The 26948-nt window shown below is 32.0% G+C and overlaps 5 protein-coding genes and 1 long non-coding RNA gene across 6 annotated transcripts; 5 read left to right on the forward strand and 1 right to left on the reverse strand.

Annotated features, from left to right (window-relative positions):
- Positions 1-1568: 1568 nt before the first annotated feature.
- On the forward strand, positions 1569-2747 carry LOC111902005 (cytochrome c-type biogenesis protein CcmE homolog, mitochondrial). Its single transcript, XM_023897873.3, has one exon. The coding sequence runs from the start codon at positions 1692-1694 to the stop codon at positions 2496-2498; it is 807 nt and encodes a 268-aa protein (XP_023753641.1). The 5' UTR covers positions 1569-1691; the 3' UTR covers positions 2499-2747.
- Positions 2748-9424: 6677 nt separating this feature from the next.
- LOC111902004 (uncharacterized) lies at positions 9425-11350 on the forward strand. The gene has a single exon (XM_052766828.1). The coding sequence runs from the start codon at positions 9685-9687 to the stop codon at positions 10810-10812; it is 1128 nt and encodes a 375-aa protein (XP_052622788.1). The 5' UTR covers positions 9425-9684; the 3' UTR covers positions 10813-11350.
- A 2761-nt stretch (positions 11351-14111) lies between these two features.
- Positions 14112-14964, forward strand: LOC122195505 (uncharacterized). The gene is made up of 2 exons (XR_006185749.2): positions 14112-14528; positions 14636-14964. It is a non-coding gene; the product is annotated as an uncharacterized LOC122195505 (long non-coding RNA).
- A 297-nt stretch (positions 14965-15261) lies between these two features.
- LOC111902012 (uncharacterized) lies at positions 15262-19915 on the reverse strand. The gene is made up of 5 exons (XM_023897883.3): positions 18954-19915; positions 17223-18847; positions 16990-17142; positions 16667-16916; positions 15262-16305 (listed from the first exon to the last, which is right to left on the reverse strand). The coding sequence occupies exons 1-5, from the start codon at positions 19021-19023 to the stop codon at positions 15491-15493; spliced, it is 2913 nt and encodes a 970-aa protein (XP_023753651.2). The 5' UTR covers positions 19024-19915; the 3' UTR covers positions 15262-15490.
- LOC111902003 (uncharacterized) lies at positions 19909-21344 on the forward strand. The gene has a single exon (XM_023897871.3). The coding sequence runs from the start codon at positions 20025-20027 to the stop codon at positions 21150-21152; it is 1128 nt and encodes a 375-aa protein (XP_023753639.1). The 5' UTR covers positions 19909-20024; the 3' UTR covers positions 21153-21344.
- Positions 21345-25068: 3724 nt separating this feature from the next.
- On the forward strand, positions 25069-26532 carry LOC111902000 (transcription termination factor MTERF4, chloroplastic). Its single transcript, XM_023897869.3, has one exon. It carries the CDS (start codon positions 25167-25169, stop codon positions 26310-26312), a length of 1146 nt encoding a protein of 381 aa, XP_023753637.1. The 5' UTR covers positions 25069-25166; the 3' UTR covers positions 26313-26532.
- The last annotated feature ends 416 nt before the right edge of the window (positions 26533-26948 follow it).

The following is a 26948-nucleotide window of genomic DNA, read 5'->3' on the forward strand; positions in this document are numbered from 1 at the left end:
TTTTATTTTTTTTTTTATTTTTTTTTTAACCAACAAATATCCTTGGAAATAGATTTATTGTATTTCTTTTTCTTTTTTCTTTTAAAACCCAAAAATACTCCTACTATACATAAAAATGTAATTTTATTTTCCCCCTTTCCTTAAAATCCAAGAATAATACCATATATAAATAACATTTTTTTTTTTAATTTTTTCTTTCAAATATACTTTTATTAAGTAAGGATTAGGGTTTTTTAACGCAACCAAATTTTGTTGTCTTTATCTTGAGACCAACAATAATTAATACGAAAATTGATAACAATATCAAGGCCCCATATAATTCTTTTCAAGTTTTGCATATTCATTCAAATAATTGGTAAGCATAATCGACTTTGATCTATGAAATGAAGCAAAATGTATTAAAATCAAGGTTGAAAAATGTTGATGATCAATGTTTCTTGTTGACTGATACAAAGTCGGAGTTGATCAAAGATGTGTATTTTCTGCTAAAGTTAAATCACTTGAAGCCTTTTTGAGTGAGGCTAATCTTGATAAGGTGGCTCGTAAGAAAGATATCAACATTAAGACGAAGCTTATTATGGATATAGTCAAACAACTCGACACATAGCATGAGCGTGGGGTAAATTTAGTGGCATTTTATGATTATAGTAAGATGTACTTTTATACCAAATGACAGATTACAATTCACTAACCCAAAGTGATTAAGAGAGAGTGATAGTGAGACAATGAGAGAAAGATAGGAGATTAGGGTGGGTGGGGTTCTTTGAAAATAATAATACAAAATCATTTAAAAAAATAAAATTACAATATATCAAAAAGACAAAACTTAGGCAAATTGGTCTTTTTACAAACATCTTTCTATTTTAATAAAATAATAGGCCTCATAATTAATGCATATATTAGGCCTCATAATTAATACATATATTATTTTTCTTTTGTCATGTGTCACCATATTATGTCTCATAATTAATGCATGCTACTTATCAACCAATTGATTTTCATTTTAAATTTTAAATTTTAAATTTCCCACTCTAATTACATTAAATTAATAACATTAGAATAAAAATTAATACAAATTATAAAGTGATATAATTTTACATATTTATTTAAATCAATGATTATAATTTTATATAACTAAAAAAAATCTCTTAATTAATAATTTATTAAAAATAAGTGATTAATAATTTTGAATTTTTACTATTAAAGTTTAATTAATTTTGTAACGGTGGTTCTCACGGATTATAAACTAGTTTAACAGTATATTTGTGATAATATTTTAGAAATGGACCAACCTTCACGACTAATGCACCTAGATGATAATCGTGGAAGAAAAAAAGACTTGGAATGAAATTGTCTAATCGAAACCACAAGGACATTTTATGTAATTTAGTGTTTTTCTTTTTAGTCTTTATTTTATGATATTTTTTAAACCTACAAATACAAATATTATAATCTACTACTAAAATAACTTCTAATACTAAAAAAGAAAAGAGCAACTCTCGAACGTTTGTCTTTACTTTATGATTTAATAAAAAAAAAAATCAGCTTAAAGTGAACCTAATAAGACCATTCTTTAGTTATATGAAAATACGCGGTAGAGGAAGTGTTGGATCTGTTATCGGCTGGGGGAGTAATTCCATCTCTCTCGATCTGATTCTAAAACCCTAGAAACTCCTACGCAATTTCAATCAATGGCTTCTCGGCTTAGCTGCAGATTCGTGTCTCGTCTTCTTCGCAATACCAACCCTAATATTCACCATTCAAATCCCCGTACAATCTTTACTACAATTCCCAATTCTCCATATCCACCTCTGATCTCACCTCTCTTCGAATCTAAACTTTCACCATCCGATCACCTCCGCTTGCTGTCCTCCGCCTCCCGTTTCTTTTCTACCGCCCGGCGCCACCCAACTCGCCCAACCAAAATAGACATCGGTGCCCGTGCTCGCCAAATGCAAAACCGGCGACTCTGGACCTACGCCATAACCTTCAGCTGCATCGCTGGATTCATCATCATCGTACTGAACCAATTCGAGGACCAATTAGTCTTCTACGTTACACCCACCGATGCTTTATCTAAATACGCAGAAAACCCTAACAAAAACAAGTTCCGTCTCGGTGGATTAGTCCTAGAAGGCAGCGTAGCTCATCCAGCGGCGTCCCATGAGATCGAGTTTGTTATTACCGATCTGATTACTGACATGTTGGTCAGATACGAGGGGCAAGTGCCTGATTTGTTTAGAGAAGGTCATTCGGTTGTTGTTGAAGGTTTTGTGAAGCCAATTACAGAACAAATCAAGAAGGAAGCCACAGAAAAGAGTGTATCTGGAAAGGCGAGAAGCGTTGAGTGTTATTTTTCTGCTAGTGAGGTGTTGGCGAAGCACGATGAGAAGTATATGCCTGCTGAGGTAGCTAATGCTATTGAGAAGAACAAGAAGAAGCTTGCCGAAGAAGCTACAAATCAGATTGAGGGACAAGAGGCAATTCCAACCTCATAGATTGATTCATCATTGGGTATGTGTCACTAATTCCGACATTTTTGCAAATTTATACAATTATACTGCAATTGAAGTATATTAATGAGGTTAAATTGTTAGTCACAACAAAGAGAGGGGTACATGAGGATTTTTGAATTAATTGTTGTAGATTTGATGATATTTACTGCTATTGTTTTGGGAATGGTATGTCTGCCATTGGATTTTGATAAAGCTGTTGAATAAGAAACATTCTTGAAAGTGTTTGATCTATATGCTAAGTTTAGTTAATTTTAAAAAAAAATGGCATTTGGGAAACTTAGCTAGCTGATGAATTATGATCCATATTACACAGTTTGGAAGTTGAACATATAAGAGTTCTGATAAGCTTTTGAATAAGAAAATAACATTCTTGAACTTATTTGATGGAAGACTGGTATGTTGGGGATGAATGCTATGTTTGGCTTGCAAATTGATGAATACTTGATTTTCAAAAATGGTGTTCTGAGGACTTAGTCGGCTGATGAACATTGATTCATGATATGTTTTTTTTAGTGATAAGGTAAAGCTTGAAGATAAGCTTTGTACTCTATAATATCTGGGTTCCTTCATATTTCCCTAAAAGCTATTGCAAAGTTGTTGTCGTTTTGAATAACTACGAATATAAAAGATTATGTAAATGATATAACAAAGAATTGCAATCACTCATTCAATCAATCAACAATGAAGGAAAGTTCTTCAAGGAGGAATCCAAGTAAACAGTCATTATAGATGCCAAATCTCATGTTACATATTTTGTAAAATAAATGGAATTTTGGATAATATTGCGGCACTAAAACTTTTGGTAAGTCAAGAAGGGTTATTTACCTTTTTAATTTAATTTCATTTCATTTTTAACTCCGTTAAACTCATAACAAATGTCATTGACTCGAAAATGAAAAGAAAATGGGAAAGAATTGGTAGGGAGAAGAGAATGAGAAACTTAATAGAAAATTAAAGTTGGTCATTCTAAAAAAAATTACACAAATAAATATGGTAAAAATGTTCACTTTTTTTTTTTTCCTAATTTTATTATATTTAAATACTGCAAAACCAGATATGTATCATTTTTTTTTATCAAGATCTGTGTATATTTTTGGTCCTAGATTTTACTCTATTTCTACAACTTTGGTCCCAAAACATTTTTTCTTTGCAATTTTGGTCTTTAATTTTGTGAATTTTGTAACATTCATCTACTTTTTGTTATTTAAAAACTAAAAGATGATTTTTAAAGCATTTATGTGTATTAGGCATAAAGGAAGTGTATTTTAGTCCTTTAAGTTTGTGTAATGAAATTGCTTCAAAAGGTTGTATGTTAAGCTAAGCTAAAACAAGCTTATAAACATTAATAAATGATGTATTTATGTCAAAATAAATATTAAAAGAGTAGAAATGATAACTTTTTAATTTGTTTCTTTACTAATTCAACTATTTTATGGTATACTAATTAATAGTAACAATTCAAATTGCCAAATAAACGATAAGTTAATAAACAAATTTTAAAAATTTATGAAATATTCATCAAATCTACAATATAAAACTTAATCAAACTAGAATAATACGTCGAAGAAATTTTCGATTAACATCCATGACAAAAAAACACCAACTATAATCGAACCGAAAAACTGAACTAATTTTCTTTAACCAAACTGCAAAAAATCCAAAAAAAAAACAATTTAATTAGCCTGAAAATCATTATGTTTTTTTTATCCAAAGTATGGTTTTATTATTATTATTATTATTATTATTATTATTATTTTTTTTTTTTATAAAATGGGAGACCGTAAGGTCGGACGCACTACCTCCTAATAAACCCTTTAAAGTAACTTGTAAACCCTAATTCACAATTCTTAAACATTGAACAACAACCTTACCCTAAACTATAAACGCTAAACCCAAAACATATTTGAATGTTAAAAAATATTTAAATTGATTAGCATAATTTTTACCACAACGTATTTTATTTTTCGTAACCCAAACCAAAAACACACTTTAATTTTTTATCCCGAAAAGATACTTATGTCAATTAAGTCCCGATCAGCATGTTTCATTTTGGTTTGGTATACATTAAAGAAATCGTTGAATTGATATTAATGTTTGGTCTTATTGTTCCAAAATCACTAATTGAAACTAATGTTTGGTGATACTTCCCAATATATTATGTCTTATTTTTAATATGACATGTTACTTAAAACAAAATAATCGTTGAATTGAAAGTAATTATTGTCTCCCGAATAGAAACTAATTGTTGAATCATAAATGTTTCAGAATAAATAATTTCCAAAATAAACTATTAGCACCCGTCGTTTACCGCGGATAAACGTCTATATTTATTTATTACTAGGTGTGAGCCCCATGTATTACATGAGTGTATTTAAAATAATTAAATATGTATAAACATTTGAGAAATTTGAATTTATAAGAAAAATGAGAAAAATATTGAATTACTAAAATTAAAGTGTTTTTTTTTTCTTTTAAATTTAAACAAATCATTTAAATAAAATAATCAAAACAAATTAATCACATTTTATTTTAAAATTTTAAAATTATAAGGAAAGTTCATTAATGAAATTGATATGCATTTATTATTAAATTTAAATACCATATGGAATTTAATAAAATAGGAAAACCACAAAATTACATATGAAATAAAAATTAATTCAAAATAACCATAAAATGACATGTGGTAAAATGAATGAGAGTGTGACAAGTGGCAAAAAAAACTTTCATTTATTAGAGAAGATTTTAGAGCGTAGTTAATAGATTTATTTTCAACTTTTGATGTCTCCAGATTTTCAATTTTTTTAACCTTTTTATCAACATTTTTTTTTATTGTTTTTAAACTTATTTACTTACGTGATTCACGTTTTCTTTAGATTTTTATACGACTTTTTATTTTCATTTTTTCACTTTTTTTTTATTTTAAATTTTCTTACTTACTTTTTTAAAATTCTCTTTAATTTTGTTTATAACGTTTCAAAATTTGTATTTATGTTTGTTCAAGTTTGTTTTTTATATTTATTTCACAAAAATTATTTATAATGTTTTTTACAAAATAACATTTCTAACTTGTAAAAAAGATTTTTTTTTTCAACCGATTTCATATTAACCTGTATAATTCAATTTATTATTTATTTACTGTTTACTAGAACTCCATTTTTTGTTAAATCTGAAATGTTTTTATGATATAACTATTTATAGATTTCGATTAGGATATTTAAAGAAAGGGGTTGACTAAATAGACACCCCATTTGGCTGATTAGACAACCCATAATGATTATATAATGATTATCTATTTTATTACACTTTTTTAAATGATATTTTATAATAGCTATTAACAAACATATTTTTTTTAATCTTATACTGTTATGCTTTTTTTGACAAACATTTTCGTTTTTTTTATAGTAACAATTTTTTGCTTTTTAACTTATTAATTTCCTTTACAAAAATAAAAGATTATTATAATTAAAATAATAATGTATTATTTATAAAATCATGAAAGTTCATGTTTTTAATAATTAAATATTGTTTTGTTTACCTCTTACACCTCATTTAAAAAAAACACCATTATTTTATCCTTACGTCATGATACATATTATGATTTAGTTTATACCCATTTTATATATTATTTTAAGAAATTTTTAATATATCATCGTGACAATTCAAAATTTTCATATTTCTTTTATATAAACTGGATAAGTAATTATTTTTAAATTAATTTATATTATATAAATAATTGCTTTTGTTTATAAAAATTAAATAATACATATAAGAAAAAAGCGATTGAAAATAAAGCATACTTGATTACAAACATTTTTAGTTTATATATAAAAAACTGATGGTAAAATAAATTCATCAAAAAAGATTTTTTTTTTTTATTAAAAAACATGCTAAGAAAAAATGAAGTAATTTTTTTCCGATAAATGACAAAAACGATTAAACACTTAAAACTAACCACTTTTTCTTTCTTTCAAACTAATGAAATTACTTATTGATTTTTTTTTATTGGATAATATTTGTTTTATTTGAATGAATATTTATTTAAAAAATATGTGTAAATATACATGAAAAATTGGTCCCCGTGGATATATGTACGATCAATGCATTTTCTATTAATAATATTATTAGTTCTCATTTAAATATGACAAAATTTCACAATTAGTCCCTGTGGTTTACAGAATATCGCACTTTGAGGACTTCCTAGCAAAAAGTCATGCGACTGGTCCTTGTGGTTTGTAAAATTACATGAAAGGTCCTCCTGCCGTTAAATCTAACTTTTCAGCAGTTAGATTTTAATGGAAAAGACTATTTTACCCTTGTACCAATATTGCAATACACTACAAACCTTAAGAACCATTCGTGTAATTTTATAAATTTAAAATTTTATGTATATATAAATTATAAATATAAATTTCGTATATATATAAATTTTATATATATATATATATATATATATATATATATATATATATATATATATATATATTCAATAACATGATAATTTTTTTTAATCTTTTTGACATTTTATTTTCAATTTTTAATTTAAAATTTTAGTTATTTATGGTTTTTTAAGAATTTTATTTATTTTGATTCAAGTAAATAAACTTAAGTTCGATAAACCATATCAAAATCTTTTTTTTTTTCTTACTTATGAAATAAAACGTTAATGTTTTTTTTGTTGTTACGGTTTATTTATTTAATAATTTATTTTTACTTTGAAGTTCTATAGTTAATATCGTTATCAACTTTACGTTTTCATTTATCATTATTATTATTTCAGCTTTTGTTGGTTTTTTTTAATATATACTTAGTTATTTATTATTCTTCTATTGTTTTTATTTATTTTGATTCAAATAATGAAAAATAGAAAAACAAAAAAAAATCAAAACCCAAATTTGTAAAATACTCTAATATATTAATACATTTTACACTTTTCATATTTTTTTTGGTGTTTTTCGCATTTTTTTTTATTAATTTTGGTTATTTATGGTTTTCGTAACTTTTTTTTTATTTTGATTTGTGTAATTAAAAAAGTTATGCTTATTTTCTTTATTTATATTTTTAAATATAACTATTTTATTTATGTGAATCAAAATAAAAAAAGCTACAAAAACCATAAATATCCAAAATTATAAAGAAACAAAAAAAAAATCAAACACCAAAATTGTAAAATACTCTAATATATTTTACACTATTTGGAAAAGATCAAAATAAAGTTATCAAGTTGATGAAAAATAAAACGGAACAACGAAAAAAATAAAAAATGAAATAATTAAAAAATAAAATTAGGAAATAATTAAAAAATAATATGAAAAAAAATAATACTAGAAAATTTAAAAAAATACGAAAAAACCAAAAAAAGATGAAAATGTAAGATGTATTAATATATTAGAGTATATTAGAATTTGGTGTTTGACTTTTTGTTTTTTGTTTTTTGTTTTTCTATTTTTCATTACTTGCATCAACATAAATAAAACCAATAGAAGAATAATAAATAATTAAAATTATAAAAAAATAGAAAACAAAAGGTCAAATAATGATAATAAATAAAAATATAACAAAATACCATAAATAACTAAAACTATAAAATAAAAATAAAAAACAAAATCTCCAAAAGATAAAAAGAAATTATCAAATTGTTGAACTTATATATATATATATATATATATATATATATATATATATATATATATATATATATATATATATATATATATAAAATTTATATTTATAATTTATATAAATACAAAATGCAAATTTATAATTTATATATATACATAAAATTTCAAATTTATAAAATTACACGAATGGTCCTTGAGGTTTGTAGTGTAATGCAACATTGGTACAAGGGGAAAGTAGTCTTTTCCATTAAAATCTAACAGCTGAAAAGTTACATTTAACGACATGAGGACCTTTCATGTAATTTTACAAACCACATGGACTAGTCGCGTGACTTTTTGCTAGGAAGTCCTCAAAGTGCGATATTCTGTAAACCATAGGGACCAATTGTGAAATTTTGTCTTTAAATATTTAATTTTTTTTTGTTTTTATTTCTTGGATTATAAATATATTAAAATATAGAAAGCAATGGTTATAAATAAGAGAAGACGATGTATTATTATTTGGTTATAACAAATAAAAATTAATTGAGAAGTAAATATATTAATAATTAATGTTATTACAATAAGTAATATTTAAATAATAATAATAATAATAGTATAATAATAATATTAAAAAATAGAAAAAATAATGATTGCTCACTTTTTAAATAATTGTTTTTCCAGAAAACAATGTAGTATAGAGGACTAAAAAAAGTTGATTTTGAATAGAGGTGTCTATAGGGGTGCTTATGAGTCGGTTTAGTTCGGATAATATGGAATTGTGAACCGTGAAGATAGAACGGGTATCTCACTTGCGGCGGCGGAGGTAGCTAGTAACAGGGATGAACATAATAATCGAAAAACCGAACCAAAACCAAATTAACTGATATAACTGAACCATTTTAAAAACCATTAGTTCGGTTTCTAATTTTTGTTAACCGATAATTAGCGGTTTGGTTATGGTTTTATAGGTTAACCGAATCATTATTAACCGAACCGTAAACTTTATATTTTAATATATAAAAATTATATAAAATAATATATTCAAACTTATTTAATACCCATTAAATTTTCAAAATATAATTATTAATCCTTACTTATCGGGAGATGAATGAACAATCAAACCATCAAAGGTGATCACGTAGATACACACAATCTTTCAATCATACATTGAAGAAAGTGTCCGGTTTAAAAATTAGTATAATACCAATCATTATTGGATTATATTTTCTTTTTTATTTTCGATTCGATCGGTTCAACCGGCTGGTTATTAATACATCAAAAACGCATATAAGAAGAATAATGTGTTATACTGTAAAATCATTATCCCATAATCTTTTTAGGTTATATGAAAATTATAAAAATAGGAAGTCCAGGGGATTTAAAAGTGAAGTTGAAAAACCCTTCTTCTAGTAGAGATGTTCATTAACCAGGGGTTTTGTTTTAGGGTTCTTCAAGTGAAAATCGATTTTACAGATTTTAGCACAAAATCCGAAACCTCAAATCGCATACAGGTCGTACCCTAAATCCACAGGTCAGTGATTTCATTATCCTTACGATTTCTATCCACAATGTTGAATCTCGCCCGCAGAAACTTAACATTTTCTTTGTTGAAAACAACATCGGTTCATAGACTGTTTCCTCGCTCATCATCTTCGTCACCAGCAGCATCAGATAGCTCGTTCAGAGTTTCTTACCTCATAGACTCATGCGGATTCCCTCCAGACAAGGCAATTTCAGCTTCCAAATACTTAAAGTTCAAAACCCCAGATCGAGCAGACTCCGTGATAGCACTTCTCAAGAATCAGGGGTTTACAGAAACCCAAATTTCTCAATTACTCCGAAAGAACCCTACGGCTCTCACATGTCATCCCGAAAAAAATCTTTTGCCTAAATTCGAGTTCTTAGCTTCTATAGGACTTTCGGAATCTGATATTATTAAGTTATTAAATGGAATACCCAACTTACTAGGTAAAAACTTGAAGAATTACATAGAACCTACCTATAGTTCACTTAGAAATCTGCTTCAATGCAAGGATAGAACACTTCGTGCAATCAGAAAGTGTGCCTTGGTCTTGGATGCGGATTTTCAAGCAAATATGATTCCAAATATGCAAATGCTGCATGATGTTGGGGTGCCTGGGTCCAAAATATTCCATCTATTGAATTACCAGCCTAGAAATTTTTTAGCTACTACAGAGCAGTTCAAAAAGGTGGTGGAGGAAATAGTGGAGATGGGTTTTGATCCTTTGAAAACAGCTTTCGTGTTAGGGATTCATACACTTATGTCAATGAGCAAGTCGACTAGGGAGAAGAAGATGGAGATTTATGAGAAATGGGGTTGGTCTAAAGCCCAGATCTTGGTAGCCTTTAGGAGTAGTCCAGTGTGTTTGATGATGTCGGAGGAGAAAATTGATAAAGTGATGGAGTTTCTTGTTAGCAAGATGGGGTTTGAGACATCACTTATTGCAAAGAATTCTGTTCTTGTTTCATTGAGTATGGAGAAAAGGATTATTCCGAGATGTTTGGTTTACCAATATTGTTTGGACAATGGATTGATGAATGATAAAAATTACTGTGGTATTGGTTGGTGGTTGAAGGGTACAGAGAATGCATTTATCGAGAGATTGAAAAGATATGAGCCAGAAGCTTCAAATGCTCTCAAATTCTATCAGGAAAAGTTGGATCATGCCAATTAAAGATTGTAATATGTTCTTTGAATTATTTATTCTTTTTCTTGCTATTGGAGTTATGGTGTGCATAAGTTTTAAGATGCCTCTTCTTGAAATTGTTGGTGTAAGTTGCAACCTGTAGCTCTTAAAAGCAAGCCTCAAACAAAGCAAGGCTATCCTCAGACATTGATTTTACAATTTGTGGAGTTTTGTCTTCAATATATGTATCAATATCATACATCATCTTCAACGAATTTGAAAGGTGTAAAGAGGTATTGACTTAATTTGTTGTTGTCAACTACACATGTTAAGGATACTGTGTATGCATGAGCAAATTATTTATTCTGATGCAGGCCAGCCAATTGCACTCTTTCTGGGTGATATATATCGGGGGAAGCTTGATTTAGCATCACCAATAGCTGTGAAGTTGATGATTATGATTATGTATGGATTGCAAATGTTCAGTCAAAACTAAAAACCTAAAAAACTAAAAAACCAAAGTCTTGTTTGATTGATTGACGACTTATAGCACATAAGAAGATATGGCCTTATTATTGGATGTCAATACCATGAAGGGTGTAAAGTAATCATGTTTTTCATTTTTATCATAGTCACCTATTATTTTTAAGAAATATTCAGAAAAGTCTCAAAATTTTGTAAAAATTAACGATTAAGTTCCATTTTTTTTCGAATAAAAAAATTTGAAGAAACCAGTTAGTTTATTAACTTTATCCCATTTGACCCAGGTAATCGTCTACGTGCCATGCCAAGTTGGAAGGTGTTGACATGCCAGCTGAAGTGTCATTTAATGTCACACCAATACATTATCTTTAAAAAAATCAGTTTTTGTGGGAGAAAAGAGGAGGTGTTCAAACTTAGGACCTCACATTCATAAAACACGCCCCTTACCATTTAGGCTAGAAAGTCTAACAATTTATCATTAACACTTAGGTATAATGTTAGTTAGCTCATTTCCTTATCCATATAAAAAAGGGTTTTTAATTGGGAAGTGATTTGTACACAATATTTTCTTGCCATATACAACAATTCATGCATTATATAGTTGTACAATACAATATTTTAAAACATCAATTGTTATGTACGGAGAAAAAATATTATATACGGATCAACTTCCTTTTTAATTAAGAGAAAAGAGACAAAGGGGGACTCAAATCAAGACCTCCCTCTCCCAAAATAAACCCTTAATCAACCGGGTTCCAGTGGCACTAGTTGTAAGACATTGGAGGGTTTCCATGACATCTTTATATTTTGTATGCATGACTTATGTGTTTTATGTAACTTTTATAGCTAATATGGATTATGTGATTATATGAATTGTATGGGGTATGTTTTGGGAAACTCACTAAGCATTAGCTTACAGTTTGTTGGATTGTTTCAGTACTTCTGAGCCTAAGGGCAAAGGCAAGACTTGATGGCGCGACATGCACTCTCTCAGACGTTTTTATGGGACACTTTGATATTTGAAATAAAAATGTTGATGTTATGAATTTGAAAATGATTGCACTTGAGATTTGGTGGTTTATTGGGAAATGTTTTGATTATTTAAAAATGAAAAATTTCTTTTGAAAATTTGGGTTGTTACATTGTGTCGTCAATACGTGAACTACACTGAAAACTTTTTATCGACAGAAGCTACAATAATCTCGACTGTCACTTTTTTTTTATCGCAGATGAATGAATTGTTCAATCGCAGGTGAGAGCAACACAAAAATATCAAATGTCGACACAAACCTTTTGTCGAGCACCTTAATGAGGAGGTCTTCGATTTCTCCCGATGATATCTTGCTCCTGTCGCAAGATTTTGATGGGCTATGATACTAATTCAAATCATAAAACACAAAACAAAGTGGAATAACTCTCCAAACTTTATTAAAAAAATATCACTCAAAACTCAAATTGGTTAAATCTGATACATAACTTTTATTCTATGAATGTATTTATAGGCCTAGACTACCAAACTTGTAGAATAAGACTAGGAAACAACTTTCCTTGTATAGGACCAAACCAACTTGCTTGAGCCCTACTCAATTGGTCTTCCTTGTGTCCTCATCGACTTAGGAATTCTAACATAAACCACTCACAACCATCTCACTGGACCAATCCCGAGGAAAATCACAACACTCAAGTTCCTCACGATTTTAAATCTATCTTGAAACTTCTTAAACGGGTCTTTTCCGGAGTCTCTCGAAAACCTCTCTAGTACGCTTAATATGTGCCGCAATCAATTATCGGTGAGATTTCGGTGTTATCTGGGTTGCTTAAGGTAATGGTTAGTCTATGACATTGAATGGGAATCCATTCCTGTGTGGGTTTTGTCCAAGCCAAATACCCCCACAGACTCAGGTTCTTCAATCAGTTTATCAGGCAAAACCAATGACGTTTAATTAGTTGTCGGATAATGTTTTTATTCATGTAGATTGACCGAAAAAAATAAAAGTTTGTGATCCTTAAGACCTTAACTGATTGCATCAATTAAGATGGTTGGAAGGGAAAAAGGTAGACACGAAAAGGTTAAGGATGATGTTAAGAATGATCATAGCAAAAAGGCGTAAGATTAACTTATTTCCTGTGATTTTGTAGTTATGGGCAATTTGGTCATTTTTTTATTCTTTTTCAGTTTTAACTACTTTAATATAGAAAAAATGATTATGAAATATTAAAAAAACAGATTTAGGTGTATATGATATTTTAAACGATTAAAAGGATAAAGTTGATATTTTTATTTTATATTGGAGAAATATAATATTTTAAAATTTAATAAGGACTACAAAATTCACTCTTACATTTTTACTTAGATTCGAGTAGACCTGAAAATGAGGCGGGTTTGGAACGAATCGATATTGATCCAAACCCATTAAACAATTGTCAAATGTTGATCCAAACTCGTTCCGTAACCCGCAGGGTTTTAAGTAATTAAACACATATCCTTATCCGCCAGATCAATGAATTTTCAACCTTTTACCCGACTCATTTACAATATTGAGATTAGGCAATAACTATGCATTACAACAAATATAACATGAATCACTAAAACTAGACAACATTCATTCCGAAACAAACTTCAATTATAACTGAATAAATAATGTTTCCAAAACAAAAAGATATCTACCATTGCAAACATGTATGAAAAAATGTAGACATCAAAATGCATCTTTAATAAACTTAAAGTTCAACATATCCACTCACTCACACATCACCATGGAAAAAAAAATAAACACCTATATATTAAATTATTCGAAGTAAAATTTTAAGTGACTTTTATAGTTAAAACAATATTTTTTTGTTTCCTTGAGGGTAGTAATCTTATGTAGTTACCAATGCATCTATGGCTTCACATATTTATTTTTAGAGAAAATTACACGGTTGGTCCCTATGGTTTGCTCTTACTTGCACGCTTCGTCCCTGGAAAGAATTTTTAACTCGGACAATCCCTATAACTTTATTTCGTTACCCGCCTAGTCCTTCAGTTAACTTTCCGTCTTATTTGGGGTTAGGAACTACTCACGTGAGTGGCACGCTGGGGGCATTTTTGTCCTTTCAACCCTACAACGGACTTAAAACTACTTCTCCTTCCTTCTTTTCTCAATCGGTGCTTCCAGTTCTCCTCTTCTACTCCATTTCTTTTGCTCGTGAAGATTGAAGATCCACAAAATTGATTATGGTGAAATGCAAGTGTGGAGCTGTAGGGATCATACGAACTGCAGGAACAAAGAGAAATCCTGGTAGGCCTTTTTATGCATGCCCTTTACAAGTATTGAGTTATCAATTTTTTTGGTAATTTCTAGGATGAACCCTAGTTTGTGCTAATCGAGGGTATTGAAAACTTCAGGGACCAAGAAGTGGATTTATTTCGTGGGTAGATGAAGAAAAGCATACGTATGAGGCTGAAAGCCAAAATCTTGAGCTTGAAATCCATAATGAAGAACTTCAAATCCAAAATCGTGACCTTGAAATCCAGAATGAAGAACTTGAAATCCAAAATCGGAACCTTAAAATGTTGTTAATTGTCAGTTGGATTTTGTTTTTTGGGATAATTGTTTACAAGTTGTAGTATTAGGTATTTCAGTAATGGTTTTTGGTTGAAGATAATCTAATGAAAGGGTAATATTAGCATGTTTGTATTGCTGCATTTTAATGAAATGGTATATTTAGGTACAATTAATAGTTGCACTTTGTTGTCTTATAAAAGATTACAATGGATTATTACCATCTTGTATTGCTGGAATTGGGAGAGAAAGGGTATCTATTGGTACAATTAATAGATGCAATGCAACTGTAATCTTTTGGTATTTTTCATTTAACATATGACAAAAAACATGCCAAATGAAATGACCAAAAAACATGCCAAATGAAATGACCAAAAAACATGCCAAATGATCCATTATATAACATTAAATGAAATGACCAAACACATGCCAAATGAAATGTCCAAAAACATGCCAAATGAAATGACCAAAAACATACCAATAATTGATCCATTAGATAACATTAAAACAAAAGCATTACATAAGAGTTTAACCAAAAACAAATGTCTAAGTACCAACTGCAATTGTTTTGGTGATACTAAACACAATACAGTTTAATCAAAATACAAACATCACATGACATAATAGTTTAACCACAATACAAACATCACATTACATAATAGCTTAACCAAAATAAGAGCATCACATGATAAAAGAGTTTACAATGGATCCTTCTCTTTTCCTTTCTTCTTCTGTTTTCCTTTCTCATTCTCTTTTCCTTTATCCTTCTCTTTTCCTTTCTCATTCTTCTTTTTTCCCTTTTTCCCAACAGTTGGTAACTGCCCTTTGCAAGCCCTGGCATTGTGTCCTTTGTTGTTACATTTGGTACATGTAACAGTTTTTTGTGCTCTAGAAACTGTATTCCCTTTGATAATATCCTCTTTTTCTGTAGTTGACTTCCTTCGTTTCTTTTTTGGTCTTCCTATTGGGACATGGTGTTTTGGAGGCAACAAAGTAGTTGGACAAGGTGACTTAATCCACAATCTTCTACCATTTATCGGATCCACTTTGAAAGAGTACATGTTCCTCCAGGTTGATAGCCAATAACATTCATGAACAAAGGTTTCTGGAATACCAATTGCACCATTATTTCTCCTCATGTCCCAGATTGCAGATACAGCATGTTTGCATGGCATTCCAGTTATTTCCCACTTCTTGCATGAACACGTTCGTTGATTCACATTCACTACACACTGATCTTGCCAAGGTCCACTCACTTGGTACTTCCCATTTCCACAAAATGATGCTGTATACTCCTCTGCCTGATCTTTGATCTTTTTCAATAGCTTGGTAGCTGTTGGAGTCAAAGGGCCTGTTGCTTTGTCAATTTCTTTTTCAACATTCACAATCCTCTTCATGATGTACTCCCGGATGAACTCTAAGCAATTGATAATTGGTGTGTCACGTCCGTCTATTATTTTGCTATTAAAGCACTCGCATATGTTGTTTATCACAATATCAGAATGTGCTCTCCCTATTAATTAATAGAATACATGTATAATTGGTTAGCAAACATTAGAGTATTGTTATGAACTCACTTAATTTAATGAGTAACCACAACAAGAACACAATGTAAAGAACAGAATGCAAAAGAAAATAATTCCAGGTTAACAGAAAAGATCGATATCTCAATTCCTATCCCACTACCCTCTTATACTATCAGTCATAACAACTAAATAATATAAAATACCCATAATGCCCCTGTACCAACAAGATGCTCTTTATTTGATGATTACCCCAAACTACCCTTTATCTAAAATAAGGTGACCAGAGTGGGTGCATAACAAGTATACAACAATAGTTATCATATATTATAATATATAACATGGTCAAACCTGTAAAATGAGAACGTGCCCAATGTTGAGGTGGTATTTGTTTAAGCCACTCATAACATTCTTGGTTTAATTTTCTAACTTCTTCCATTTCTTTTTCAAACTCTTGCACAGTATATGTTGTTGAACAATTCCAAAGCAGTTCTTTAAACTTATCCCCTCTCCAACGTGACCTCATATTTTCGTGTATGTGGCGAACACAATAATGGTGCTCTGCACAAGGAAACAAATCTGCAATGGCAGAACTTAAACCCTACAAGAAAGATACATTATGTCAATGATTTCTTTTCCTTTAGATATTAGTATTCAAAACACAAGAAAATAACCTTTTGCCTGTCTGATATAAATGTAAAATTTGAATTTGAAGCCAACCCTAGGTCATCACCCAAGTGAGTTAAAAACCATGTCCAAGAGTTCAGTGTCTCAGCTTCAACCACAGCATATGCTAAAGGATATATTCCATTATTCCCATCTAAAGCCTGTGCAATACAATCCAATAAATAAAAGTAAAAAATAAATCAAAATATATGGTTCAACCACAACATAAGAGAAAATGTACCACAACAGATAAAATTTGACCATGGAAAGGTCCTTTCATGAAAGCCCCGTCTACCCCAAGAAAATCCCTCTTCCCTGCTGCAAATCCTTGCTTCAAAGCACCAAGGCACACGTACACGCGTCTGAAGGTTCTTGTCTCAACATCAGGATTTGGTTCACTTTCGACATCAAGCTTGATAGTGGTGTCTGGGTTTTGAGTCTGCACTTCTAACAAATAATCTTGTAAGATCTTGTACTGAGTGGCATAATCACCCCTGATAATTTTTAAGGCTGCTTCTCTTGCCCTAAAGGCTTTCATCTTAGAAATATCTACTTTGTAGATACGTTGAAGTTGTTCCCTTAAAGCCTTGACTGGAATTTTTGGGTTTGCTTCCACCAGTTGTAGAATTTGCTTTGAAAGAAACTTGTAATCACAAGCCCTAACCTTTCTTGTTTGAAGACATTTATGTTCACTAACATATGTTTTAACTGTCCAATCCTTGTCGCGTTTCCACTTACTGGCTAAAAGAACCCAAGGACACTTACCTTCTTCATTGACTACTTCTTGACCGGTCCCACCACCTAGGCTTGTTATGGTTCCCCTGCATACAACCCTTACTTTGTTTTTATCATTCTTCTCAAAATCCAACTCCCTTCTTGTATCTATTGCATGTTGGTTAACCATATCTTTAAACTCCTTTGACGAATTAAATTTCTGATATAAATAGAAAGGCTCACTGACTTGAGCATTTTCGTTCTCATGCGCCCTTCTAATAGCTTTAATCTTTTTGTTTCTTTCTCCTTCGATCCCATCATCCGATGAAGAGTCGGACAAGAAAAGTTCCATATCTATAACTTCAAGGTCTGCTTCATTCCCATCTTCTGTAATTACATGATTCTTTCTTTTAGAAGCACCTCCAATCCACTCAACATCTGGGTCAACATTCAAGTGGAATTCTCTCATGTCAACTTCAACATCATCAATGATATTGTCTTCGTCTAGAAGAAAGTCACCATCTTGACTCTCACTATCATCACCACTGTTGATCTCATCACCACTGCTATTATCATCACTACTATGTTCAATTTCAGTTTCCATGATGTTTGCATTATCACTTACCATGTCCACCTTGTCAATTGAAGGCTCATTTCTAGTAGGTGAAACAGGAGGGTTGTTTCTATTAGGCTCAAATGTCAACACATCATTAGGCTCAACTTGTGTATCATGCCATTCCAAAAACAATCTTTTTGGGGTACAATCAATCTCAACTATACGTACCTTAGATGGGTTTGGTGACATCGAGTATGTGTGTAATTTCGTTTGCCCGTGCTCTGTATACACCTCTATTAGCTTATGTTGGCCAACATATTTTGCTAAATGCCTTACATCATCATCTGAAGCTAAAGCAAACAAGCCAAAATCCAAATCGCACAGTGGCCTTCGAAAATGATAGTACATCTCCACATGTAGATTTTCATCGATATACCCAAGTTTCACCATCATGTCATCAATATCGTGAACACAGAAAGTCTCGATGTCTATTAAGTCAACGTAATGTCTCTTTCCGTTTACATACTTCCTTCCAGGAAAATCAGTAAACTTTCCACCATGGTTTAATAGCATGCAAAACATGGTCGGATGATCACCTATTAAGGAAATGCCCCAAAAATTTTGATTAACATTTGATTAGGGTTGTAGGATTTCACGAAGAAAATGCAAATAAAAACGAGATTAGGGACTAGGCGGACTTACCATATTGAAGACGAACTTCTGCTTCACTGATCATCCGTCCTCGTGCTTCACTTAAATTCCAAACCGGCATTGTTGATTATTTGGAAAAGCATACAAAGTTTTAGCTAGCGACTAGGGTTTTCGTTTGAGAGAAGAAAGGGAATTCGTCTGACAAGTGTGTGTTTGTGTGTGTTTTGGTTTGACGATGATCGGAATCGTAAAACCATCGGTCTGTATTCTAAATGGCGCTAATATATTGTAGGGTTGAAAGGACAAAAATGCCCCCAGCGTGCCACTCACGTGAGTAGTTCCTAACCCCAAATAAGACGGAAAGTTAACTGAAGGACTAGGCGGGTAACGAAATAAAGTTATAGGGATTGTCCGAGTTAAAAATTCTTTCCAGGGACGAAGCGTGCAAGTAAGAGCAAACCATAGGGACCAACCATGTAATTTTCTCTTATTTTTATTAGGACTTGACTAGAATTCAGCTATTAGGATCAGGGAAGTGGAAATGAAACAACAGAACTCATTGAGTCTTGTACAAAATATGTACGGGTGATAAATATATAATATATAAATAATAAATATATATTTTAAAATTTTAAACGGGACGGGTTATAAACGGATCGGATCGATAGTGTTCCATACTCGACCTTTTTAATAAAATGGTTAACGGGTACGGGTCATTAACGAGTAAACAAATTATAATCCAAACTCATTAATTTTGCACGAGTTTCGAGTAGATCATGGTCAAACCCCCTTCCATTGTTAGGTTTAGATTCAAGTCTCATCATGAACATAAGTGAATTTAAAGTGTAGTGTATGAGTAGGTTAGATTGTCGTTTAAAAAAAATGTGCAAAGTTGAAAGGGGATGTTTGACTTATTTTTTTTAGAGACAAATTTTTTTTTGGAAAAATTAAAAAAAATGTTTTTTTTTTTCAAAAAAAAAAAAAATAAGCCAAACAATAAATTAGGGTTCTTCAACTGGAAACCGATCAGAGGGAAGAACAATCTCCACAAGCTTTAATCGCATACAAGTAACCTAAATCCACAGGTCAGTGATTCCTCCATCGTTACGATTTCTACTCGCAATGTTCAATCTCATCAGCAGAAACTTGTCCTTTTCTGCGTTCAAAGCAACGCCGGTTCATATACTGTTTCCTCGCTCATTATGTTCGTCAACAGCTGCATCAGATAACTCATTCACAGTTTCTTACCTGATTGACTCATGCGGATTCCCTCCCGACAAGGCGATTTCAGCTTCCAAATTCTTGAAGTTCAAAACCCCAGATAGAGCAGACTCTGTGATAGCATTTTTCAAGAATCAAGGGTTCACAGAAACCCAAATCTCTAATTTGGTTCGAAAGTTCCCTACGGCTCTCCGCTATCATCCCGAAAAAAACCTTTTGCCGAAATTTGAGTTCTTAGGCTCTATAGGTCTTTCGCATTCTGATATTTTTAAGTTATTTACTGGAAGACCCAACTTACTAGGTAGAAGCTTGAAGAATCATATAGAACCTACATATAATATACTTAGAGATTTGCTTCAATCCAACAATAGAACAGCTATTGCAATCAGGAGGTGTGCCTGGGTCTTGGATTTGAATTTCCATACAAATATGTTTGCAAATATGCAAATACTGCTTGATGTTGGTGTACCTGGATCAAAGATGTTGTATCTGTTAACTCACCAGCCTAGAGATTTTTTAGCTCCTACAGACCAGTTCAAAAAGGCAGTGGAGGAAGTAGTGGAGATGAGTTTTGATCCTTTGAAAATAACTTTTGTGTTAGCAGTTCATGCACTTAGGTCAATGAGCAAGTCCACTTGGGAAAAGAAGATGGAGACTTATGAGAAATGGGGTTGGTCTAAAGCCCAGATCTTGCTAGCTTTTAGGATTAATCCATGGTGTATGATGATGTCTGAGGAGAAAATTGATAAAGTGATGGAGTTTCTTGTTAATAAGATGGGGTTTGAGACATCCATTGTCTCAAAGAACTTTGCAATCTTTTCATTGAGTATGGAGAAAAGGATTATTCCAAGAAGTATGGTTTACCAATATTGTTTGGACAATGGATTGTTGAAGGATAAAAAAATTTGTGGTTTCAGTTGGTGGTTGCAGTGTTCGGATAATATATTCATCAAGAGATTGGAAAGATATGAGAAAGAAGCTCCAGGTGTTTTGAAGTTATATCAGGAAAAGTTAGATCATTGTAATTGAAGATGGTAATATGTTCCAACATAACATATAGAAGCTTCAGTAGTTGGATACTACCATTATCCATGTGCATGATTTAGATAATACAGATAATGAATAGAATGTATTCTTTTGATTCTCTTCTTCTTTTCAATGGATAAGTTTGTATCAAATGGTTCCTAATTCCGCCTTTGGGCCATTGAATAACTTATAGTATTTTTCTATTCTAAATTGGCATATATATATATATATATATATATATATATATATATATATATATATATATATATATATATATATATATATATATATATATATATATATATATATATATATATATATATATATATATAAGAGTTCCAAGTAGCATCGCATTGCTAGTTCAGACTAAGATTATAAAACCTTCAGAATAGTTGAATCTTTCATAGGAAAAGTTGTCATCTCTATCTTCAATCACCCAACCCCTCTGGTATACGATCTCAGCCCCTTGCATTTCATCATCCGTATCATAGTTAAGTGTCGTAAAAAATAACAAAAAGTAGATTGTTAGTTAAGTGTTCTAAAAAATCACAAAGTAAGTTACAAGAAAATACTATCAAAAGTTTTCAAGAGACACACCATTAAGGTTAGTGTTGGACAGTATAAATGCAAAGAAATATGCTTTAAATGAGACTGAAAGGACTAAATTCATAAGGAGTTACGGTTATGAGATTTTTAAGGTCTAATCCAAATTTTGAGATTAAAGGGGTCGTAAATCATTTTGAAGTATAAACCATTAGATCCCATTACAAAACCACAAAACTAATATTATAGTTTAACAACACTTTAACTAAATAATAGGATAAATTGCACAAAATACATTATATTTTCAATTTTTCACACACACAAACACACAAAAAAAAAAATGAATTATGTTGTTTTTTGATATAATTTAGTTACTAAGTTTCTAATTTTTGCAATGTTGAATACTTAACTAGTCAACCAAACGATGACATAACATTATTTGGTTATGTGGTACTGATGTAACATGATGACATGCCAAAATTAAATAAAAAGCGGCACAAAAGACATTAAGTTCTCACTTTTTTCAATTTCAATATTAAGTTTTCACTCTTTTTTTCAATTTTGACATTTTTTTTTGTTAAGAATCGAATATCATTTTTCAGTATCATCCATTGTTGACATTTAAAATAGTATGCATAATTTTTTTTTCTATATTTTTTAATTGCAATACAAGTTTTCTATATTTAAACCGTAGTTATATGTAAAAATGTCTATTATTATATAATAATTGTATTTTTCATTAAATACAAAATTTCGAATTATAGACTTTGCATAAAACCCAAAATAAGTTTTCTTGGATTATCCGAAAAGTGGTTTCATGTTAGTCCACAGTTGAAATTACCGATTTTGAAAAATGTTTTCATACTCAGTCCTTGAAATATCAAAGTTATAATTTATATTCCATAATACTTTATCTAACATAAAGTACAAATAAAATAAAATAAATCAACTAGACCATTTTCACAAGATACAAAATGTGAGATTACATATAATAATAATAATAATAATAATAATTTTCACGTCGTTATTCGTACCCACAACCCCGAAAAAACATGTCAAATCCATAAATCTTGGGACGCAACAATTTCTAATACCAACGAAGACGTTCCATGTTGACCACTTGCGTACTGGACTTTCCACGCCACGTGACAATTTCTCCGGTTCCAGTATGTGCAATCAATGCTTCTTAGCATACCCGGAAAACCATGTCTGTCTTAATGCGACGCATATAGTTGTTGTATATGATTCAACCTAAGTTTGTGCAAATAAATGTCATCGAAGGTTTCGACAACACCCCTTGTCAATCTATACAAACTTTCTCTTGCAGTTCTCTCAGACATTCTCATATAACCGTCAATCAAATCAGACGACTCACCCATTGCCATAAGCTTAATTGCAACAACACATTTCTGCAACCTTGTGAATCATCGCTTACCTCTAGCATCATATCTCATTTGGAAAATTCATACCTAAACGTATATTTAATATGTAAAAGCTATATTTGAAAAAAGCAATGTATTTAAATAATGTAAAAGCTATATTTGAAAGAAACAATACATGTTTTCCAATGCGTTGACTATACGAACAAAAACATTTTTCTGCAAACGAAACATTCTGTTGAAATCACGTGGCTGGTAGACACAATCATTCGTAAAATAATCGCGAACTAAACATATGTGCCCTTCTTCGCGATATCTGTTTAACACCGCACGCCTGGTTAATAAAGGAGCTGAATTTGGTTGTAGTAGCACGCTTGTGCAATACTCGTACATCATAGAGACAAACATATCATCATCATCAGTATCTTCGATTTTTTTTTTGTATTGTTTTGAAAGTATATGAAATAGAGAGAAAGTGGTGATTAAATTTATATGAAATAGAGAGAAAAGTGATGATTTTATAGGTAAATATTTTTTTTAAAGAATATTACTGTTTGTCAACGGTAAAATAAATAAATTGAAAAAATCGAAACGCGTTATCGTCCCTTACAATCATAATGAAGCACCACATAATGACTGGGGGCGGTGTTCCCGTGGTAACGTCGTGGATATAGTGCCACGTATGCAATAAGGCCGCTCCACGACTGAGAGCAAAGTTAAAAAGTAAATGTCAATAAATTAGGGGTTTTGTTTTTGGGTTCTTCAAGTGAAAACCGATTAGAGAAAATTACACGGATGGCCCCTGTGGTTGTGGTTAGGGGTTACTTGCACGCTTGGTCCCTAGAAAGATTTTTTAACTCGGACCGTCCCTAAAACTTTAATTTGTTACCCGCTCAGTCCCTCTATTAACTTCTTCGTTTGTTTAGCTGTTAGCATCCCCCACATCAGGGGCATTTTTGTCCTTTCATCTTTGGATGGGCTTAAATGTAAATTTCTTCACCCCATAAGTCGTGATCTGCTAAACTCCACCGGACCCCTCCCTTTTCCCTCTTTAGTCCGTTCAAGAAAGGTACTTCCCTTTCCGATTTCCCCTCCTTCGAGTTGCTTTTGGCGATAGGACTAGTGAACCAGGACAAGCTCGCCGGCAATCGACTGCCACTCTTCCTCCCTTGGCATTATCTGTTGTTGGATCATAAAAAAGGGGGAAACAACGAGGAGTTTGCCTCCACCCCTCGCCACTGCGGTCGGCGACAGCAGCCACCTGCTGCTTCCATTTTTTGACTGGTGTCGTCGATCAGTCACCACCAGATCCTCCCGATTGCTACTTTCTTCGTTCATATTCTGCCCTCGTCGTTGTTTCATCCGTTCGTCCCGATCGGAGCAGCACCCCTGAAGTTGCGATCTGCTAAACTCCACCGGACCCCTCCCCTTTTCCCTCTTCATTCCGTTCAGGCAAGGTAATTCCCTCTCCGATTTTCCCCTCCTTCGAGTTGCCGTCGACGACATGACTAGTGAACCAGAAGAAGCTCGTCGAAGATCGACTGCCACTCTTCCTCCCTTCGCATTACCTGTTGTCAGATCAGAAAAAAGGGGGAAACAACGAGGAGTCTGCCTCCACCCCTCGCTACCTCGGTCGGTGACATCAGCCACCCGTTGCTTCCATTTTTTGACCTGTGCCGTCGATCAGTCACCACCGGATCCTCCCGATTGCTACTTTCTTCGTTCATCTTTTTCCCTTATCGTTGTTTCATCCGATCGTCTCCGATCAAAAGCACCAATGAAGAAATTTACATTTAAGCTCATCCAAAGATGAAAGGACAAAATTGCCCCTGATGTGTGTGATGCTAACAGCTAAACAATCGGAGAAGTTAACAGAGGGATTGGAAGGGTAACAAATTAAAGTTGACGGCCTTGAGTTAAAAAATCTTTCTAGAAACCAAGCCGTGTGGAAGGAACCCGTAACCACAGGGACCATCCGTGCAATTTTCTCAGCCGATTAAAGTGAAAAACCAAAATCCTAAGCTTTAATCGCATACATGCCGTGCCCTAAATCAGCAGGTCAGTGATTCCTCCACCATTACGATTTCTACTCACAATGTTCAATCTCATCGGCAGAAACTTGACATTTTGTGTGTCCAAAAGGACCAAAACAACATCGTTTCATAGACTGTTTCCTCGGTTGTCATCTTCGTCACCAGCAGCAGCATCAGATAACTCATTCGCAGTTTCTTACCTCGTAGACTTATGCGGATTCCCTCCAGACAAGGCGATTTCAGCTTCCAAATATTTGAAGTTCAAAACGCCAGATCGAGCAGACTCCGTGATAGCATTTTTCAAGGATCAGGGGTTCACAGAAACGCAGATTTCTTACATGGTTGGAAAGTTCCCCCTGGCCCTCGCATGTCATCCCGAGAAAAACCTTTTGCCCAAATTTGAGTTTTTAAATTCTATAGGACTTTCGGATTCTGATATTATTAAGTTATTTACTGCAAGACCCAGCTTCCTAAGTAGAAGCTTGAAGCATCATGTAGAACCTACCGTTAGTTTCCTTAGAAATTTGTTTCAGTCCAACGATAGATTACTGATTGCAATCAGGAGGTGTGCCCTGATCTGGAATTCGAATTTCAAAGCAGATGTGATTCCAAACATGCAAATACTGTGCGATGTTGGTGTGCCCAGATTGCAGATGTTGAATCTATTAACTTATTATCCTAGAGATTTTTTAGTTACTACAGACCAGTTCAAAAAGGCTGTGGATGATGTTGTGGAGATGGGGTTTGATCCTTTGATCTCAAGTTTTATGGTAGCTGTTCATGCAGTTAGGTCAATGAGCAAGTCCACTTGGGAGAAGAAGATGGAGACTTATGAGAATTGGGGTTTGTCTAAAACCGAGATCTTATTAGCCTTTAGGATTAATCCATGGTGTATGAAAGCATCCAAGGAGAAAATTGATAAAGTGATGGATTATCTTGTTAATAAGATGGGGTTTGAGACAACTGTTATTGTAAAGAATCCTGGTATCATTTCAATGAGTTTGGAGAAGAGGATTATTCCAAGATGTTTGGTTTACAAATATTGTTTGGACAATGGATTGATGAAAGATAAAAATTGTTGTAGTTTCGGTTGGTGGTTGCAATGTTCGGAGGAAAAATTCATCAAGAGATTGGAAAGATATGAGAAAGAAGCTCCAGGTGTTTTGAAATTCTATCTGGAAAAGTTGAATCATGCGGATAGAAGATGAAATTCTATGTGTATTCGGAAAAAGAAAATTAAAATTTTTATTTTGTATTCTTTTAACCCTGATTTTTTTTTTTATAACTCCTGCTTAAAGTTGCATTGGCAAATGAAATTCTATGTGACTTTGGGTCGTTTTTTGTTGTAATGTAGATGCATGTATGTTGTTTGTTTTGGTATGCTCCTTTTTCGTTTATGGATGTAATGGATAGCTTATGGGTTTTGTATGTTCTGTCAAATCCTTGTAGCCAAGTGTGTCAAATCCATCCACGGTTATCCAAAAAAACGTCGAGACAATGACATGAATGAGGACATAACAGAATAATTAATTATCAATTTTTAGTAATCACTCAATCTGATGTTATCTTCTTCTTCAAAGCAGTTTCCCCCACTTTCCTTTGGCCTAGCTAGTGATTAAACACAATATTTTGGTTTACCAATTATTGATAAGCAACAAATGGTGTGTTTAAGTAACATTAGCCGATGCTTCTTTGATTCACAATTCCTCATAATCTTCCACCTCCAACCATTGCACCCATGTCTTCGATACCAGACGTTGGCGAGAGGATTAAAGAAAGTATGGTCATACTTTATGAAGAACAAGAACAAAATTAAGAACAACCCATGTTCCTTAATTCATTTC

The sequence above is a fragment of the Lactuca sativa genome, chromosome 8 (genome assembly GCF_002870075.4).
Source record: "Lactuca sativa cultivar Salinas chromosome 8, Lsat_Salinas_v11, whole genome shotgun sequence".
Classification (NCBI taxonomy): Eukaryota; Viridiplantae; Streptophyta; class Magnoliopsida; order Asterales; family Asteraceae; genus Lactuca; species Lactuca sativa.

Coding starts and splice junctions, on each gene's coding strand:
- LOC111902000 (XM_023897869.3), top strand. CDS start 25,167: ATGTTCAATCTCATCGGCAGAAACTTGACATTTTGTGTGTCCAAAAGG.
- LOC111902012 (XM_023897883.3), bottom strand. CDS start 19,023: ATGCCGGTTTGGAATTTAAGTGAAGCACGAGGACGGATGATCAGTGAA. Junction 17,143..17,222: donor GTCAAATTTTATCTGTTGTG/GTACATTTTCTC, acceptor TGTATTGCACAG/GCTTTAGATGGGAATAATGG. Junction 16,917..16,989: donor TTATATCAGACAGGCAAAAG/GTTATTTTCTTG, acceptor TCTTTCTTGTAG/GGTTTAAGTTCTGCCATTGC.
- LOC111902005 (XM_023897873.3), top strand. CDS start 1,692: ATGGCTTCTCGGCTTAGCTGCAGATTCGTGTCTCGTCTTCTTCGCAAT.
- LOC111902004 (XM_052766828.1), top strand. CDS start 9,685: ATGTTGAATCTCGCCCGCAGAAACTTAACATTTTCTTTGTTGAAAACA.
- LOC111902003 (XM_023897871.3), top strand. CDS start 20,025: ATGTTCAATCTCATCAGCAGAAACTTGTCCTTTTCTGCGTTCAAAGCA.